The 19,500-nt window shown below is 40.3% G+C and overlaps 1 protein-coding gene across 3 annotated transcripts in view; it reads right to left on the bottom strand.

Annotated features, from left to right (window-relative positions):
- The window catches only part of LOC124114745 (F-box/LRR-repeat protein 7-like), a 48,029-nt gene that overhangs the window by 19,588 nt on the left and 8,941 nt on the right, over positions 1-19,500 (bottom strand). The window contains exon 1 of one of the 3 annotated variants that reach the window (XM_046475475.2): positions 13,405-13,619. The exons of the other annotated variants lie outside the window; for them this stretch is intronic. Coding sequence (XP_046331431.1) covers positions 13,405-13,477 — 73 coding nt within the window. The 5' untranslated portion in view covers positions 13,478-13,619. Of the gene's footprint in view, positions 1-13,404; positions 13,620-19,500 lie in introns of those variants that run through there. 3 annotated transcript variants of the gene reach the window in all.

Genomic DNA, 19,500 nt, shown 5'->3' with positions numbered 1-19,500 from the left:
ACATGACAGGTCGTCCCAGTCAAACAACAGTAACGTCATCCTGGTCACATGACAGTAGGTCGATCTAGTCACATGACAGTAGGTCATCCCAGTCACATGACAGTAGGTCGATCTAGTCACATGACAGTAGGTCATCCTAGTCACATGACAGTAGGTTGTCCCAGTCACATGCCAGGTTTCTTGTTTGTTGTTTAACACCGCACTTAGCAATATTCCAGCTATATGATGGTGGTCTGTAAATAATCAAGTCTTGACCAGACAATCCAGTGATTGATATCATAAGCATCTATCTACCCAGTTGGGAGATGATGACATGCATCAACAAATCCCTTTAGTCATCCCTAAGGCAAGCATGGCTTGCTGAAGGCCTACTCTAGAAGGATCTTCACAGGTCCACAGAACAGTAGATCATCCCAGTAGATTGTCTCACATGCCATATTTCATGACAGAAATGAGCTGATCCTAAAACGAATTCTGAAAAGTATTTTATCTCATTGATGAACGTAAGAAAACCTGCATAGTCAACATATATATATATAGACGACACACACACGCTTACACACACTATGCTTACTCTAGCTGAGATGTGTATGCTGCTAGTGACTTGCCCACTAGCTTCACTCAACAAACACCCATGGATGATATTGTCAATAAAGTGTAATGAAGCTGTATAAAGACTCAACCCATCTACGAGTCAACAAGTTCCGGGCGTGCTAGGCTGAATAGGAACATACAGTGCCTGCTGAAGGAGAAATATGCATGAAGACCTCACGGGGTGTGGAGGATTGTCCTGCTGCACACAAGCACCTGCTGCTGATTGTATGCAGTTGGTGTGAAAATGCACCACAAATACTTTATAACATGTGGCAACAATGGTTTTCTTGGCTTCTATGAGGGAGATCGGTATATCAATCTACCTACCGCTTTGAACATCTTGACGTAGTTTATAGGTAGAATGGGTTGTGCTCCACATGAGCCAACACTGGGCATATTAATCTACCTCCCTCCCTGTGAGCTGCCGATGCAGTTTATACACCTGTAGGACTGGAGGAGCTTCGAATGAGCATACCCAGGATACGTCAATCTACCGACCTCTCTATCACCTATGACTGCAGTTTACACGTTGCAGGACAGGGTCATGGCACAAATGAGCACACCCTGACAGTGTCGAGTCCCCTGTCCTGCGTAGTTAGGCGGTACATCATCATAAAACACACGCTAGATTATGTGGCGCAGATCATGACAGCTGATAGCTGAGACAAGAGCTCCCCCTCACTGGCTCTCTCCACCATGGATAGAGTGGTTTGATACTGATTACATTCCTCATAAAAATATCATCAACTTGACATTTGACAACTCTTCAGGACATGGCTTTGTTGAAGCACGGGATGTCAATAGTCTTGGGTGATTTATCTGTCCATTGTTGCAGCGCTTCCATACTGCATTTGGTGTTGATAGCAATGGAAAACAAACACTGAGGTTGGAACACTGGACTCATTTACTGTTCACTTCAGGAAGACATTCCTACTTTTAAACACCACCGTGGCCATGGCAGCCATTGTACAGCTGAATCTGTAATGGCTCTTGCCAGCTAACCCTGACAGCATTACAGCTTCGGTTTCAGGGATATTGAAATACCGGCACAGAACTATTGTAATATTGGAGACATTAGTCTAAGTGAGCTGTGTGACAGTTGGATAACAACAAACTTTGACGTAACATTTAGGTGAGCGAGTGTGTGATTTGGGTTTTAAGCCACCTGGAACAGTATTCCAGTTAGATCATGGTGTGTCAGCTTGATGTTGGAGGAAATCCGGAAGGTCTTAGACGTTTACCACTTTGGTGAAATCCACGAGCATGGGTATGGTGCCGACAAACCTAAAACAAAATCAGTGCAATCCGTGATTCAAACCCATGATCATAGGTTTCTAGTCTGCCCAAGAGATGCAACAGCGAATAGCGGTGTCTCAGACAACTGGGCCACCCATGTCTCCCGATGGTACATTTAAATGGGCACTAGGGTGTACGGTGATCATGGTGAGGCAATATGTGACGTGTCTTGGATGTCGCCTGATTTAGTTCTCCCGACATTTCTCTAAGTGTTTTAGGTCCGGTATAAATTTCCAAGTGAATATATACCTTAACGCTAACCATAACCCAAACACTGATAAATAACGGAATCATCTGGAACTTAAATATGCAAGTTGATTTCTTCGGTTCACATGCTTCACATTCATCATGTGCAAGTGCGTAATGTCACTTTGCAAGCTACATTACACTGGCAGTATGTGTTAATGATGGAACTAACTCCCTGTGGAACAGGACCCGTGAAGATCCAGGGTAGAATAGGTCTACAGCAACCCATACTTGCCGTAAAAGGCAACTATGCTTGTCATAAGAGGCGACTAACGGGATCGGGTGGTCAGGCTCGCTGACTTGGTTGACGCATGTCATCAATCCCAATTGTGAGGATCGATGCTCATGATATTAATCACTGGATTGTCTGGTCCAGACTCGATTATTAACAGACCGCCATCATATAGCTAGAATATTGCTGAGTGCGGCATTAAACAACAAACCAACCAACCATGTGGAACAGATCATCAGTGACACTTGTCCCTATTAGAGGTAGCATCTGGAACAACCTGAAAGTTGGCCTTTTCATTACTGTGCCTTCCTATTGTCAGCTGAGTGTTTTCTGAGTGAGTGTTTTGTTAGTGAGACTGGTTTTACACCGATTTTAGGTATATTCAAGCAATATCAAGGCGGGGGGACACCAGAAATGAGCTTCAAACCTGGATCTTCGGCATGACGAGCAAACGCTTTAACCACTAGGCTACCCAACCGCCCGTTTTGCCCTTGAGTAAGAGAGACTATATGAACACTGGTTGTTGATAGCAAGACACACTCATACTCAATTTTCGTTTACCCTCTTATGATAAAATCAGACAGAACATATTTGTTTAATCAAAAAGTACCCAGTGACAACAACAGACATGAAAATGTTTTCCAGTTGAGGCTTGAGATACCATGTTACTTCATTTCTCACAAAGTGATATTTCTTGCAGGTCATTGAAACTGATTCAAAGATTAGAGGAATGCTTTTTGCCCTCCTTTGATGAATCATCTTGTGTAGTATCACGATCATGCACATTAGCATATGAAAGCATCTAGTGCTTAAAAGGAGCAACATTCTTGGCCCCCTCCACACTGGGAGCTCAGAAGGTGAGACAGTTGAGTGTAGCACTACAGGTCGGTCTGCAGCCGTCACAATACAGGGCTTGCGGAACCTGCGCGCAAAAGGGGGATCATCTACTCCATAATACCGGAATAACACATCCCTGGCTCACTTTAAGTATATTAAAGTAGGGGGGTAGGCCATGCTGACAGTGAATGTAAAGAATACCCATTACTGTACATTATGATACCCAGTCCTGACATTATGACACTCTATTCTCACCATGTCAACTGTGACACTACGTCCTCACATTATGACACTCTAGTCTCACCATGTCAACTGAGATACTGTCCTCACATTATGACACTCTATTCCAACCATGTCAACTGAGATACCCAGACTCTCTATTCTGACCCCGTCAACTGAGATACCCAGACTCTCTATTCTGACCCCGTCAACTGAGATACCCAGACTCTCTATTCTGACCCCGTCAACTGAGATACCCAGACTCTCTATTCCGACCATGTCAACTGAGATACCCACTCCTCTTATGATCTGACCCTTCTTTCTGACCTTGTCAAGCAAGACCTCAGAATTTGTCCCCACTCTCCTGCCCCTGGGACATCATGTCCTGATAGCCTCATCATGCTTCAGATGGCTGGGATGTGTTGATTGCCTCAATTGGCCTTCTACCTCTCAGCTAGCAGCCCACTGTCACACTCCTCCCCAGGAAGGACCAGACAAGATGATATCAATTACCATCTCAACCTCAGCCAAGGCGGCCCAAAAACTGATACTGGCTTTTATTGTTGATAAATGGAGCATGCTGGCAGACACAGGTAAAACAGGTGACAAGCATTACCTGCACAATTTAACAGGAGACGGTGGAGCAGATGGATCACCTGCACTCCTAATCGAGTAGTTACCTGCACAAGTGAATAAGGGAATGAATAGCAGGTATCCATGCTGCATTAACATACCTGAACACCAAGCAATATCACAGATTTCATCCCATTTCCCATTAAGCTTCAACAATGAATATTATTTTGCAAGGAATTTATTAGAATTCACACACCTGTTGCCAAAGTTAACATTTACAACATCACATTGAGCAGTCTTATATTTAGCATTTCTAAATTTTGTTCTTTTGATCTTCACAGATATTCAGCAAGAATGTTGCGACATTGGTTGAGTGACTGGCAAATATCACTTCACTCTAATTTGTCTGACAAGGCTTAAATCAAACAACGCTCCTCTTAAAACAATCTTGAATAAATTCCTCCGGCCATTGAATCTTTTACATTAAACTGATGGAAAGGAAAAATTTGAAGTAACCCTTTCAGTATAGAGCTTAGTTGGGGGCCCAGCTGATGGTGACTCCAAGGCAGAGGCGATTAGAGGAGGGGGGAAAGGGAGAGAGGGATGGAAGTGGGGGTACAGTCAGATGACTTCATTCTGCACCCTTGGGGGGATAACAAACATTGATCTTTTGCAGACTGACCTGGAGAGCTAAGACTAAAAACTGACCATGCTGCCTGGACGTCATCACAGTAGGCCCATGCTACCATTGAAGGGGTTAAGGCTGCAGCCACTGAGCCAATCAAAGAGCAGGTGCCCTTCACAAACACATCAAATCTCTAACAGAGGAGACCACTTGGCTTAGAAATCACAGCTTCTTGTGTACAGTGAGTCAGAGCCAAAGACGAAATCAAACTGTTAAGGAACACAATCCAACCAATATGCTGCCTGACCCTGAATTATATAAAACTGGCGAAAACGAAAACGTTCCAGGTTGTGCTGGTTGGCTGCTGGCATACGACCAACCTTTTAAGCCAGACAGAAGAAATGAGGACGTGTGACACGATTGGGTGTTGTAATGAAATGACAAACGCATTATTGCATTCTTTGTTAATACCTATTGTACCAGTGGTAAGAAACTAATACCCTGGGTAGCCATCCCCATCTTCCATGAAGAATAAAGGCATCGTGACACCTTATGGCAGGTAAATGCTTTAAAGAGAGCCACGATCCTCCCACTGTCATATTTTAGGTTTGTGTCACGAGGTATGAAACACGTTTTAAAAAGAATGATGTTATATCATATGAAAAGGAATTTACAAATACTATTTTATGATGGTATGTATAAGAGTCATGACACCATTGCAGCAATAGAAACTAACAGCTTTAGCCCACTAGTCCTTACAGAGCTCCAGATACATTTTTGAGCAATTGAGTTTTTACTCTAGGGTTTCTATTTCAATTGGGTTATTACATTTTTCATTAGGTTTTTCCCAAAGTTAGTGAACATTTGAAGATTTATAATAAAGGAAATAATATGTTAGATGTAAATAACTGTTCTAAATATATAGGCTTGACTCGGAAATTAAATTAGCTCATAATTGTGTTTCGGAAATTAGCGCCTTTGTACGCATTCTGAAAAAGTTTCATTGGGTATTTATGCGAGCTGTTTTTATACATTTGAGTTCTTCATTTAATGCAAGCATTTCTGTACGCAGGTTAATTGAAAGTAATAGGGTTTTGAATATTTTTGGGGGGTATATTACGTAGATACGCTGATCTGTAGCATATGGGTATACATGTAATTCTACTAGTCCTAAGGATACCTTAACTATTGGACAGTTTGGCAAGGACTATAGGACTAATGGCAGTTTCTAAAGTTGCCATTGTTTACTTAATAGCTCTAGTTATTCTCTTTCTTGACTGAATATGTCTCTTAACATGACTAATGTCTACTTGTGTGTATCATATCACAACTAACTGCTGTTTCATACAAGTGATTGTGCACAATACTGTGTTTGGCTTTAATACACACTACAGGTATGACATGGCTTGGCTGGAAATATACTATATAATCATGATAATATGTACAGCTAAACCATAATATTCACAAATATATCTAAGGATAAACTGTAATATGTTTGCTTGTTGTTTAACACCACACTCAGCAATATTCAAGCTATATGATGGTGGTCTGCAAATAATTTAGTCTGGACCAGACAATCCAGTGAATTACATCATGAGCATCGATCCAAGCAATTGGGATCGATGACATGCATCAAGTCAGCGAGTCTGACCACCCGATCCCGTAAGTCACCTCTTACTACAAGCATAGTCGCCTTTACTATATGATGTTACAGGATTTTATGCAACGCACAAATGTGCGTTCATACACACAAATGTATAGAATGGACGTTGAAAAACATTATCCTGCGTCCCAAGGGACACACAATAACATTTACTGTACCTACACCTCATCAAGAGTAGTTATCGGTGTCGGTCATTTCATCCATCAATAATGACCACTGTCCACATGATCACTGATTCATTCCAGGCTCTAGAGTAGTTATCTAAACATACAGTACACTACACCATTTCATTACTTTACAGGACCCTCATATTGCCTGCAAGGACCCTAAACATTGATTATTGGGGGGGCCCCTGAACCCCCACTTTTGTAAGTCAAGGTAAAACCCTGTATATAAGTATAGTTAAGGCCAAACTATGATACGTGTTAGCATTACAACTAAACTGTCACACAGACAGGTACATATAAAGGTAAATTATGGCATAGTACATAGGCAACTAAATAATGACATACCGGTATGTAAATCATAGACATGGAACATGCACAGACACATGACCTGTGTCAAGGCCTCACTTTCAATTAGATTTGACAACATCATACACTACAAGGCTCCCAGATAACTGTGTGTCTATTTGTGTATGGGCCTGAGAGGACAATAAATGTCACAAGTGTGTGGGGAGATGTATTATATATGACGAGCCCACCCTACAAGTGGCTCTCCGGACTGGTTTGTACAGTAATGTACACCCCCCTGACCAAGCACCCTCACAGAAACCATTACAGTACTTGTGGTGACACTGATTATAGACTAACGTTTGGTATGGAGGCAAGGCGTATGGGTCAGCTATGTGCACTCCACTGCTCACCTTGTCTTTCCTGAACTACTCCATTATGTATAATTCATCATTACTGACTCATAAAACTAACAGTGTTCAAGGTGTGTTTTTTCCTGACCCTAATGCTGAACATAACAGATTTAGGGGTCCCCAGGTTAACACAAAATAGCAGAATTCCCATTTTCATGACAATTTGACCCATAAGATAAAAATATTAAAAACAGAACTTTAACATGTTTAAAATACCGTATATGACCGCAGATAAGCCGACCCTGTAGATAAGCTGAGGTATTAACTTGACTATTGAAATACGAAAGAAAATGATATGACCCCCAGATAATTCGTGTATCCCGTGGACCCCTTTCTACAGAATCTTTTTTCTGGTCCTCAAAATTCTGCTTATCTGCGGACATATATGGTAATTGTGAATACCAAACATACGCAGCCTGACAACTTGTTCAGAATGTTTGAAAGGTGTCATGAACATGTTCTTGCTTATTATATGCTCATGATGGTAGGAAAGGAAAGATATTAGTAAGTGAGTGATAAGTTCATTTCAAAACTACTTTCACTTCTATATCTACACATTTTATGATGGTGTTGTATGAATCAAATATTTTCTGATTATGAGTGAATGAGTGTGGTTTTAGTCCGCTTTTAGCAATATTCCAGCAATATCACGGCGGGGGACACCAGAAATGGGCTTCACACATTGTACCCATGTCGGGAATCAAACCCAGGTCTTCGGCGTGACAAGAGAACGCTTTAACCACTAGGCTACCCGACCGCCCCTGGAAAGATATTAGCTGTCAAAAGGCCAGTTGAGCTATAAAGACTTATCTTGACAATATTACATGACAAATAAAAATATTACTTTGTGTAACATAGTACTGGAACATCATTTGTATTACATAATCATCATGATGTGAACATGAAGTACAGTTGCTATCATTGTGAGAAAGCCAGTGTGATAAAAGAAGTTATCCCCTGCATGTAAAGTAATTTTCACATCACATATTCCTGGTCTGCAAACAATGATTCTCCAAAGGTAGCGGCAAGATATTTGATAAATACATCATGATGGTGCCCAAGAGGATTGCTATGTGGATAACCAGAAAATCCTGGATGAATGGAATGATTATGTTTGCTAAAGTAAATGCCCTAATCAGTTAGAGTAATCTTTGTCTAAACTTCACTGACTTGTGATGGCGTCATTCAAGTTCAGCTCTCTTTGCTTTAAGTTGTCATGGTTACAAATAATGTCACACATTATGTCATGAAAAGGCTTTCAAGTGTCTTCAAAAAGACGAACAGCTCCACAATCCTCCCATTGACTACCGTCTATGGGAAGTGCCTCGCATAGACAATCAGTCAGACATAAATGAGCTACAGCAGGGCAGCCTGTGGTAAAGGTTAGAAAAATAGCAAATTCCTGCTCTGACATTATTGCACGTCTTCCGCTGACTCCACAAGAAGGTTAGACAGAGTGCAACAGTTGACAAAACAGGGACTACGTTTATCAGGGGATAAAAAATCATTTCAGTGCTCATAACTCACAGTATATTTTCTTCTTAAGTCAGAAATCTATGAAAAATACAAAAAATAATCGTCAAGTCATCGCCTTTTTACTGATGTTTTAGGTGTGTCAGATGATGATAGATCTTGAACGGCAATAACCTCAGACTTTTTTTAAACTCCTGTTTTTTATCATTTGGACCATGATTATTCAGGCGGAGGAAGTAACTTAACGTGGAATATACTGGGCACTAAAGAGGCAGTATGTTTTCGTTTGTTTATTTTCTAAAGAGGCAGTTAACACATTATTTTATATTTGCTGAACAAAATTATGCAAACAATCCAGACACACTATTCTCTTCCCTTTTCATTGTCCAACCTTTACACTGTTGAACACTGCAATGCAACACCAGGTCCTTAAGAAAAGGACTTCTATGGATTTCTATTTGTAGGATCTGTATAATAACAACAATATTGCAAAAAATACATACCTATAGGTACTGACAGAACCAGGGGTGATTCTGGGTAAGGAAATACGTCCTATGCTTGTCGTAAGAGGAAACTTATTGGAGCGTTGGTCTGGTTCCGTCACTTAGTTATTGCATGTCACAAATCTCAATTGCGTGTACCTGTGCGCATTATGTCAATCACTTGATTGCCTCGTCCAGACTCAAATATTGCTAGCGCAGTGTCAAACAACAAACTGATACCGCTTTCATTACAATGCAAGATGCCACCTGTTATGTTAACAGAATATTTAGAATCAAATATGAACCCTAGTGGGGATAATATGGGCACTCACTTTCCCAACTATCATCAAGTGCCTACACACAAATCACGCAAGGCAGGGATTTATCTAGACCTGCCCACAGGCCCATATTCAGCCCCAAGTCTGCAGCAAATTGTCCCTAAAAAATCCCAAATTGGAATTACAAATTTCTCAATTCATGTCATATATTAGTAATCAGGTAATAACTAATGTTATGGCTTTGTAGAGGTGCCTTGTATTTCATGATCTATTTGGGCAAAAAAACAATTAATTTACTCAAATTGCCCGACAAGGGCTCTTAGTGTGGAATCCTTGATAAATCCCTGCAAGGGAACCCATTACTTCTTGACCTACTAAGGTATATATACTGATACATACCCAGGAATGTCGGCTGGAGCAAGGTGAACCTTTACCTCTACATGATAGCCTAGAAACCAGCATAGATTTACGAGAGAATCGGTGTTATCACACATGATGATAAATATGTGCAACTTAGAAGGACCTGCGCTGAAAAACTTCCTGGCTGATAAGACAAGTTATGCAGTAGGATTGGGACAGAGTGATCATGGGCGGTGTGACCATTACACTGTCAGCATGTAGGTAGCAGTGATTCATCCCATGAACAAAACTTATTGTCAGAATAATAAGTCAGCAGATAGTCTATGATTGATCTACTGCTTGAACAAATGGCGTGAAAGCCATTAAGTTGTGTTCAATCTGTCTGGGAGCTTGCTGTAAATCATAGCATTGTGATTGCTGAGATGAGCGGAGGTTTTCATGGACCGTGATATTTACCGCGATATGTCCACATTAAACCAGACAGCATTATGTGTGACACAAGAGTCGTGTACCAGGAGTTCATGGGCTTTTATTGTATGACTACTATTTGAAGATGCCGTATGAAGAAAGTGCCCTTATACATCATTTCAAAGTGATGACGTTACTTTCACTCTACCAAATACCAACTACTATATTTATTTTCTTTTATTGTTCACAGACTTTTGTCCAGGGTAGCAGAATGCCCATGACATGAAAAGAATATTTCACAACCTGACAGTACATTTTATACTTTTTACAGAAATTAACATAGTTCTCAATAACTCATTCACTCTAGTAATACAATTATACTGCATATATATCATGTATATATTATATTGCAGTGCAGAAACGTACATGGTCTAATACATTAAAGTCTGAAGTGTAAAGTAAAACTGAAAGTGATAGCTGCTCCTCTTTTTCGAAAAGTTTATCATACAGCTTCTGAGCTCCACAGAATTTCTGAAGAAAAACACAGAAAAACTTCCTTCTTATTAACATGAAAGTAAGGTTTGGTTCTTTGGGATTTGCATCTATTAACATAGAATTTTGCAATAAGTAAAAGTAAATCGAACACTTTATCTGTTTTTATGTTATCTTTAACTCTGAAAAGTATCAATTCTAACTTCTATATACATGGATCCCTGAATTTCTCTTCAACTCATAACAATTTCTTGGCAGTCATTCTTAATCTCATACCTTGGGACCTAATGTAAAGTCTTGATTTACATGAACTGAGAAGTGACAGAACAATATCTATTCATATACTTATTAAAATATTTCACAGTTAACAACATTTTTCCAATAATACCATCTATACTGTTAATGTCAACATCATCTAGACAGTAATTACAACATTACATATTTCTCCTGACATAGTTACTGTTGTTGGGAATAATGATAACTATACTGTAATAACACCTTGTACAATTGCTGTATTCCTCTGATATCTGTGGTTAAGGAATAATGATAACCAAACAGTATTAAGACCTCGTATTCCCCTGACATATGTACTGGCTGAGACTGTACTGATGAATAATGACAACTATATAGTAATAAGGCCTCATATTCCCCTGAAATATGTACTGTTTTGAGGAACAAAGACAATTATAATGTAATAACTTGAACAATTTTTGTATTCCCTGATAGATGTGCTGTTGGAAATGTGACAACAATACAGTAGTTAGGCCTCATATTCATCTGACATATGTACTGTTGATGAGAATAGTGATAAATATATAGTAATAAGACCTCGTATACCCAGATACCGGTGGATAATGAATTTATCTTACTACACACCTAATCATATTGCAGGTATGTCTTATGCATGAATGCCAAGACTTGATTTAGCTACATAAAACATGGCCACATGCAACCTATCATTGAAAAATGCAACCTTCAAATTTGTGTCTGACTAAACCTTACTTTTCCATACAAGATCGATCTTTGAACACACACAATACCTCCAAAGTTTATTTGCTAGACTTTATCACTTATCCTTGTGTAACATGTAATTTCTCCTGCTTTCTTAGGTTTGACAACATCAAACTGTGGGTACTTCAAGACCATATTAAGTTTTTATAGTACTGCATCACTAATTTATGTGACACTGGCAGCAGACCGGCCTATGTTTCAACTCTGATACATTTATGGTACCAGGGTGCAACCTGGTTTTGTTTGGTGCAATTTGGTTTTCATGTCAACATGCACCTAGTGCAAGTTAAATCAAGTTCCTCAAATAGAGCCCTGCATGCTTTGGTCTGAATTGGTAAGATTACCACAGTTAGGCATTTATCGCAGACCACAGAAAACAAATGTGGGAGTTATTCCTCAAAGATCCATTGCATTTGGAAAATATCAGAAATATCTGGAGAATGGTGTCTGACATAATTAATTTAAGATACAAAATTGGGGGTGGTATACTACAAATGTAATTCCAACAGATTGACAATTCTAGAGAACATCAGAAATGTATGTTAAATGTAAGCAGGGTACATTGACAATAATAGAATGGGTCTCAGCCAACCAGAATCCGACATTCATGTGTAAGGTAAGCTACGAACTTTTGTTGGGAATAATGATAACCCTACATTAATAACACCTTGTATTCCCCGGACATAAGTGGTATGGTTGGGAAGTACGGCAACTCTACAGAACAGCTCCTTGTCCTTCCCTGAGGCCACACTCAAATTAATGATTGTACTTGTTTGCACATACCCAAGCTGGCAATTGAGAACTGGGTAGGTAAATAAATATAAAATCATGTAAATTAATACTTAATGTTTCTTACAGACAAACTGAGAGGGATCCATTATATATTGATACCCATCACAAAGTTGAAATATTACAGAATATAACTCAACTCTCAAAAATAATAAAAATGAAACCGATCACAGTATTATTAGGTTCATCACTAAGGTACGGACCTAACAACTTCCCTTATTTCAGCAGCTAGGACAGTTGACACATGCCTTACCTATTTCCTATTACACAGTAACACAATCACTTTCTATGATAGATGTCCAGTTGTACAGGTGACAACAGTTACTATAGCCATATAAACTAACTAGTTTAGTCCTCTAGTCCTAACAATGAAAACCTAGAGTCAAACCCTTAATACTAGTCCTTATGATACCTTAACTATTGGGCAGTTTGGCAAGGACTATAGGACCAGTGCCAATTTCTAACCCTACCGTTACACTATTAGCCCCTATATCAAAGCTACTTTAATAACGTATAGCCGCTACTGCTTAGCACTTGGTAGCAATACATTGCATACTGTCCAGTATTAACTCAGTACCGGCCTGTCAGTTACTTCAGCATAGATATAGCCACTTGGTAATTATACTCGTCTTACCCCAAACAATATCCATGGTAATAAGCGCCCTTATGTCCATGTTAATTGTTATCATAATTCTTTAGACCAGTTAATATGACTATGTGCCAACGCTCTCAAGTTTCATATAAAAGGTATCACTAATATTACACAAAGATATTAAAGTCAAAACGTGGCAGACAGGTATATTTCACACTGAAATCCCACATTTCCATATAATATGATAAAGCGTTATTCGTCTAGCTCCCCGACAGTAGCTGCTTGCCGACTAGCGCTCAGGACGGTAATCAATACTCAGGCGTTGTATTCGTCAGGCGACACAGGTGTCACAACAAAAGGTAAACCTACCTTTCCCGAACAAGTCTTGTAACACCCCATTCCAGTCGGTTGAAGGCCGAGATCTGGCTCTAGGCGGAAACATGGTAGAGTTTTCCGACAAATCGTACTAGATCAATCCATGTGGTCATGTAAAACAGTACCATAATCCATCTTCTATTAAGTCATATCGTCTGCTTAGGACCACGCGAGATCTCCGCGAGCCGAAGCGTGCGACAACGGTCACGTGATAGCTTGACTGTCGCATCGACTCGCTAACTCCAGCCTGTCGTGTTGGAACAGTGAATGGGTCACTGTTACTGACGCAGCTTCATCCCACGTGAAACAATGTCGGCAATGCAGGTTTAGGCAATAATGTAAACAAAGCAGAAGCGTAATGAACAAGAAAGAAAAACCCCGCAGATATTCAGAGTGAGATCTTTCGACTCAAATAATCTACAATGTATATTTTTTATGAAGTAAATCTACAGGACTCTTCCTTTCTCTCTTATCGTTCTGTCTGTATAACCTCTTTTATGAAAAATATGTATATAATTATATTTGTCAGTATACAGAAAGCCAATGGGATAATCTTGTGTTTAAACAATTGTTAACGGGGGAGTTTGCTCCAAGATCTTGAGATCGTAGAAATTAAATATGTATTGACTAAAGTTTTCAACCAGACACTCGGGCCAGCTTTACGGAAATGTTACTAGCCGAACTTTAAAGTCACTGGCATTTGGTCAGCGGACAGACAGCTATTTCGAGCACTGTAATAAGGGTATTATTTTTTAATTGCTATATTCCAATCTTTGAACTAGCAGACGATGAAGAAAGTAGTGTAGGAGGGACTTTAAGAATCAAGTTTGCTGGGGCTGCCGCTGTTGGCCGCGTTCTCGTCAACATTTCTGGCATCACGCAGAACACCCAGGTTAGATCCCCAGACGGGTATAATGAGTAGAGCCCATTGCGTGTGTCCCCAGCAGTGATATGTCTGCAATATTATAATCGGCGTAAGCCCTACTCAACCGCTCCTCACATTCTGTGTGCTTCAAAATGACCCTACCCCTAAGAAATATAAAACCACTGAGAAACAGAATAACTGAAAAAATAATAAGTGATATAAAAGACAACACAAGCACAGGTGCATACATACACGCACACGCACACACAAAAAGACAACAGCAGTTAAACGAACAAAGACAAACAAAAACAACAACAAAACCATCAAACGGAACACATGATCCCCACCAGCGTGTCTGGAATGACAGCTGTCCTAACGCAGGTATGGTGGTGGTTAAAGTCATTCTCTGCTATGTCCGTGTTTGACATCGTATTGATTTCATAGGGACGGACGACATTTCTGGGTCAATAAGAACCAACAACAGAGGTATGAAAACGGCATTGATTTCTTTTGATAATGCACCGAGTCGGACCTCATTGAGACATATTTCAATAAGCCAAAAGTACAAACTCTTCTTAGCCTCAACACTGGTTGTCTCCCCCTTGTATAAACACCAGGCATATATAGTTGGAGTGAAGTGTGTAGGACATATCAAGCGAATATCGATATAACATGTCATGATTTGCCTGTTATAGCTAGACATTGTCTATATATTGCCGTTAAGCATTCCGCAGTACAGAATGTCTCCGGCAGAATTTCTGTACAATACTGACAAGGGTAAATAGCTAGATATATGAAGCAGTATACCCTTGGACTGGGGAGGGGACACACTGCATCGGGGGTAGTTAACGACATACTGCATCACGGAATGACGTGCAGTATAAAGAGAATATTCTATTATATGATGGAGTGTAGTATAAAGGGAATATTGCATTATATGATGCAGTCTAGTATAAAGGGAATATTGTATTACACGATGCAGTGTAGTATAAAGGGAATATTGTATTACACGATGCAGTGTAGTATAAAGGGAATATTGCATTATATACGATGCAGTCTAGTATAAAGGGAATATTGCATTATATGATGGAGTGTAGTATAAAGGGAATATTGTATTACACGATGCAGTGTAGTATAAAGGGAATATTGCATTATATACGATGCAGTGTAGTATAAAGGAAATATTGCGTTATATACGATGCAGTGTAGTATAAAGGAAATATTGCGTTATATACGATGCAATGTAGTATGAAGGGAATATTGCATTACATGATGCAGTGTGGTATATAGGGAATATTGCATTACACGGTGCAGTGTAGTATAAAGGGAATATTGCATTATATACGATGGAGGGTAGAATAATGGGAATATCGCATGTACATGATGCAATGTAGTATAAATCGAATATTGCATTACAAAATGCAGTGTAGTATAAAGGGAATAATGCATTATAAAAGATAGCTACGCGATAAATCATCGCCAAGAACAATGAAGAACGAAGTCTGGTTTATTTCACAATAAAACATTATCATTAAGTCATTTCTGGAGATTCGAACATGCGCTCACAACTTGATGACGTCGTATATTGGACGACATTTTGTTTGAGAGGGGAGTGTCTAGTGAGTTGTTCCCCATAGATGTACCTGGGCAACGCAGATAAACGCGATGGTCGAACGATCGCTTCCAAAAGCGGGAGAGATATGGAAAGGTACAGATAATTGGTGTGAGGATTGTATGAATATGCGGGTAATCCCCAGCTGTGCATAACTGGACTTCTCCGACATTGCCGAGGTCGGATTCTATTGAGGAAGTCAGCATTATTTAAATAAGGGTATATATTTTTAAATCTTGTAATTTTATCATCATCCTTAAAGGGGTTGTATACAATGTTAACATCTCATATAAGAAATAAAGGACTCGTGGTCGTTGTTCATCGTAAGACAACAACCACGGGGCCTTTATTTCGTAGATATGATGCAGTGTAGTATAAAGGGAATATTGCATCACAGGATGCAGTGTTGTAGAACGATAATATTGCCTCACAGGATGCAGTGTTGTAGAAAGGGAATATTGCCTCACAGGATGCAGTGTTGTAGAAAGGGAATATTGCCTCACAGGATGCAGTGTTGTAGAAAGGGAATATTGCATCACAGGATGCAGTGTTGTAGAAAGGGAATATTGCCTCACATGATGCAGTGTTGTAGAAAGGGAATATTGCCTCACAGGATGCAGTGTTGTAGAAAGGGAATATTGCCTCACGGGATGCAGTGTTGTAGAAAGGGAATATTGCTTCACAGGATGCAGTATTGTAGAAAGGGAATGTTGCTTCACAGGATGCAGTGTTGTAGAAAGGGAATGTTCCATCAAAGGGTACGGTGTTAAACATGTGAAATATCCACCACAGAATACAGCGTTATTGACAGGGAATATTGCATCCCGGGTTGCAGCGTTATTGATAGGGAATATTGCATCACAGGTAGGGTGTTGTTTAAAGTAAATATTGCATACCAGGATGAAGGGTTGTAGAAAAGGACTATTGCATCACAGGGTGTGATGTTCTATAAAGGAAATATTGCATCAAAGGGTACGTTGTTGTATATGTGAAATAGCCACCACAGAATACAGCGTTATTGATAGGGAATATTGCATCACAGGGTGTGATGTTGTATAAAGGGAATATTGCATCAAAGGGTACGTTGTTGTATATGTGAAAAAAACCCACAGAATACAACGTTATTGATAGGGAATATTGCATTACAGGGTGTTATGTTGTATAAAGGGAATATCGCATCAAAGGGTACGTTGTTGTATATGTGAAATAGCCACCACAGAATACAGCGTTATTGATAGGGAATATTGCATCACAAGTAGAGTGTTGTATTTAGGGAATATTGCCCGGATGGAGGGTTATAGAAAAGTGACTATTGCATTACAGGGTGTCTAAATACAGGAGTCATATTAAGCTTGACGTGCCCCTAGGTGACATACAATATTTCGCTTCGTTTTCAAGCCAATAGAGAGAAGCTCTTTACAAACGTTCTATACCGCTGAGTTGCTGGGAAGATGATAGTCATGTAGGCAATAGTTTGGACGTGCAAGGTTAGACACAGGCAGCAAGGAATGAAAACACAATGTATCACAGCGATCACGACGTCGCCTGATACCGCCCGGGGGTACGAGGAAACAGCTAATCAAGATAAGCAGTAACTATAACCTACCGACACACCGAGGGCGCGAAGAACACCCGGGGGACGGGGAGCCGGGGGCTAACATTGGTATAGCTCCACCCTGTTAGGGTAACATGAAAGGGGCGACCGGGAACAGGGTACCCGGACATAAATAATCGGGAAACATGATAATTTTATCCCCAATGCAAATATATTTCTAAATGTAAATACAGGACAGTTTGGAAATTCTATAAATGTAACTTCGGTAAATTAGAACTACTTAAAACGGACTGTTATGATAGAGCTAATTATAACTTTAGGGCGTTTGACACTTTGATTTCTTAAATGTTGTTGCTAGCACACCTGTTTAAGAGCGATACATGTAGTTTCATAGTTGGCTGCGAGCGCACCTGTTTAAGAGCGGTGCATACAGTTTTATAGTTGGCTGCGAGCGCGCCTGTTTAAGAGCGATGCATACAGTTTCATAGTTGGCTGCGAGCGCGCCTGTTTAAGAGCGATGCATACAGTTTCATAGTTGGCTGCGAGCGCGCCTGTTTAAGAGCGATGCATACAGTTTCATAGTTGGCTACGAGCGCGCCTGTTTAAGAGCGATGCACACAGTTTCATAGTTGGCTGCGAGCGCGCCTGTTTAAGAGCGATGCATACAGTTTCATAGTTGGCTGCGAGCGCACCTGTTAATAAGGGACGCGTGTATCTTTGCGTTGTGCTAAAGACGTTGAGGGCCGCTGTGTTGGTGGCAAATCACGCGATGCCAAGACAGCTTTGGTAGCTTATTTATTCCCGAAGTCAAGATGCCGTGTAGTCATGTTTATAGATCGCATTTCTTAACCTATACAGTAGACACAGTATACAGTGCATGGCTAAACACCAAGCATTTAATACTGTATATGCCATGATGCACAAGATACTGCTTTTCAAATACTTGAAGCGGTCGTAAAATATCTTAAAAGCAACACATTTGCATCAATGTGAACTGTAGGGCGAACTGAATCAGGATATGTTTGTTTGTTGTTTGTTTGTTGTTTAACGCCACACTTAGCAATATTCCAGCTATATAGCGGCGGTCTGTAAATAATCGGTTCTAGACCAGACAATCCTGTGATTGACATCATGAACATCGATCCACGCAATTGGAATACTATGACATGCATCACACAACCAAGTCAGCGAGCCCCTTTACCCGATACCCTTAGTCACCTTTTTCAAGCATGGGTTGCTGAAGACCAATAAGTTCTGTGTGGTGATAGCCAGGCATCCATTTAGTTATATGTAGTCAGGTATTCCATATATTTGCACATACCGTGACACACTAAATACCATGTGATGTCTTGTCACATTACATAACGCTACAGAGACACACCACAATATCATATCACGTGTTCCCTGCACCGTGACATAGCAGTCACGTTCGCAAGTGAGCGTGCCAGATACTCTACATTATAACAATGTAGATTGACACAGTGTTAGTACCAGTGAAGTGAAGTGAAGTGAAGTGAAACACCCTCAACACACCCGACCCAGTAAAACACCCTCAACACACTCGACCCAGTAAAACACCCTCAACACACTCGACCCAGTAAAACACCCTCAACACACTCGACCCAGTAAAACACCCTCAACACACTCGACCAAGTAAAACACCCTCAACACACCCGACCCAGGAAAACACCCTCAACACACTCGACCAAGGAAAACACCCTCAACACACTCGACCCAGTAAAACACCCTCAACACACCCGACCCAGTAAAACACCCTCAACACACTCGACCCAGTAAAACACCCTCAACACACCTGACCCAGTAAAACACCCTCAACACACTCGACCCAGGAAAACACCCTCAACACACCCGACCCAGGAAAACACCCTCAACGCACTCGACCCAGTAAAACACCCTTAAACACACGACTTAGTAAAACACCCCCAACCCAGTAAAACACCCTGAACACACACCATCCAGTAAAACACGCTCGACTAAGTAAAAAAACCTCAACACTCCACATAGTAAAACACCCTTAAACACACGAAAAAATCTCGA

The sequence above is a fragment of the Haliotis rufescens genome, unplaced genomic scaffold (assembly GCF_023055435.1).
Source record: "Haliotis rufescens isolate VD_foot unplaced genomic scaffold, xgHalRufe1.0.p SCAF_31, whole genome shotgun sequence".
NCBI classification, from domain to species: Eukaryota; Metazoa; Mollusca; class Gastropoda; order Lepetellida; family Haliotidae; genus Haliotis; species Haliotis rufescens.
Note: the sequence above shows the minus strand (reverse complement) of the source record. Positions and strands in the feature narration are given on the sequence as shown.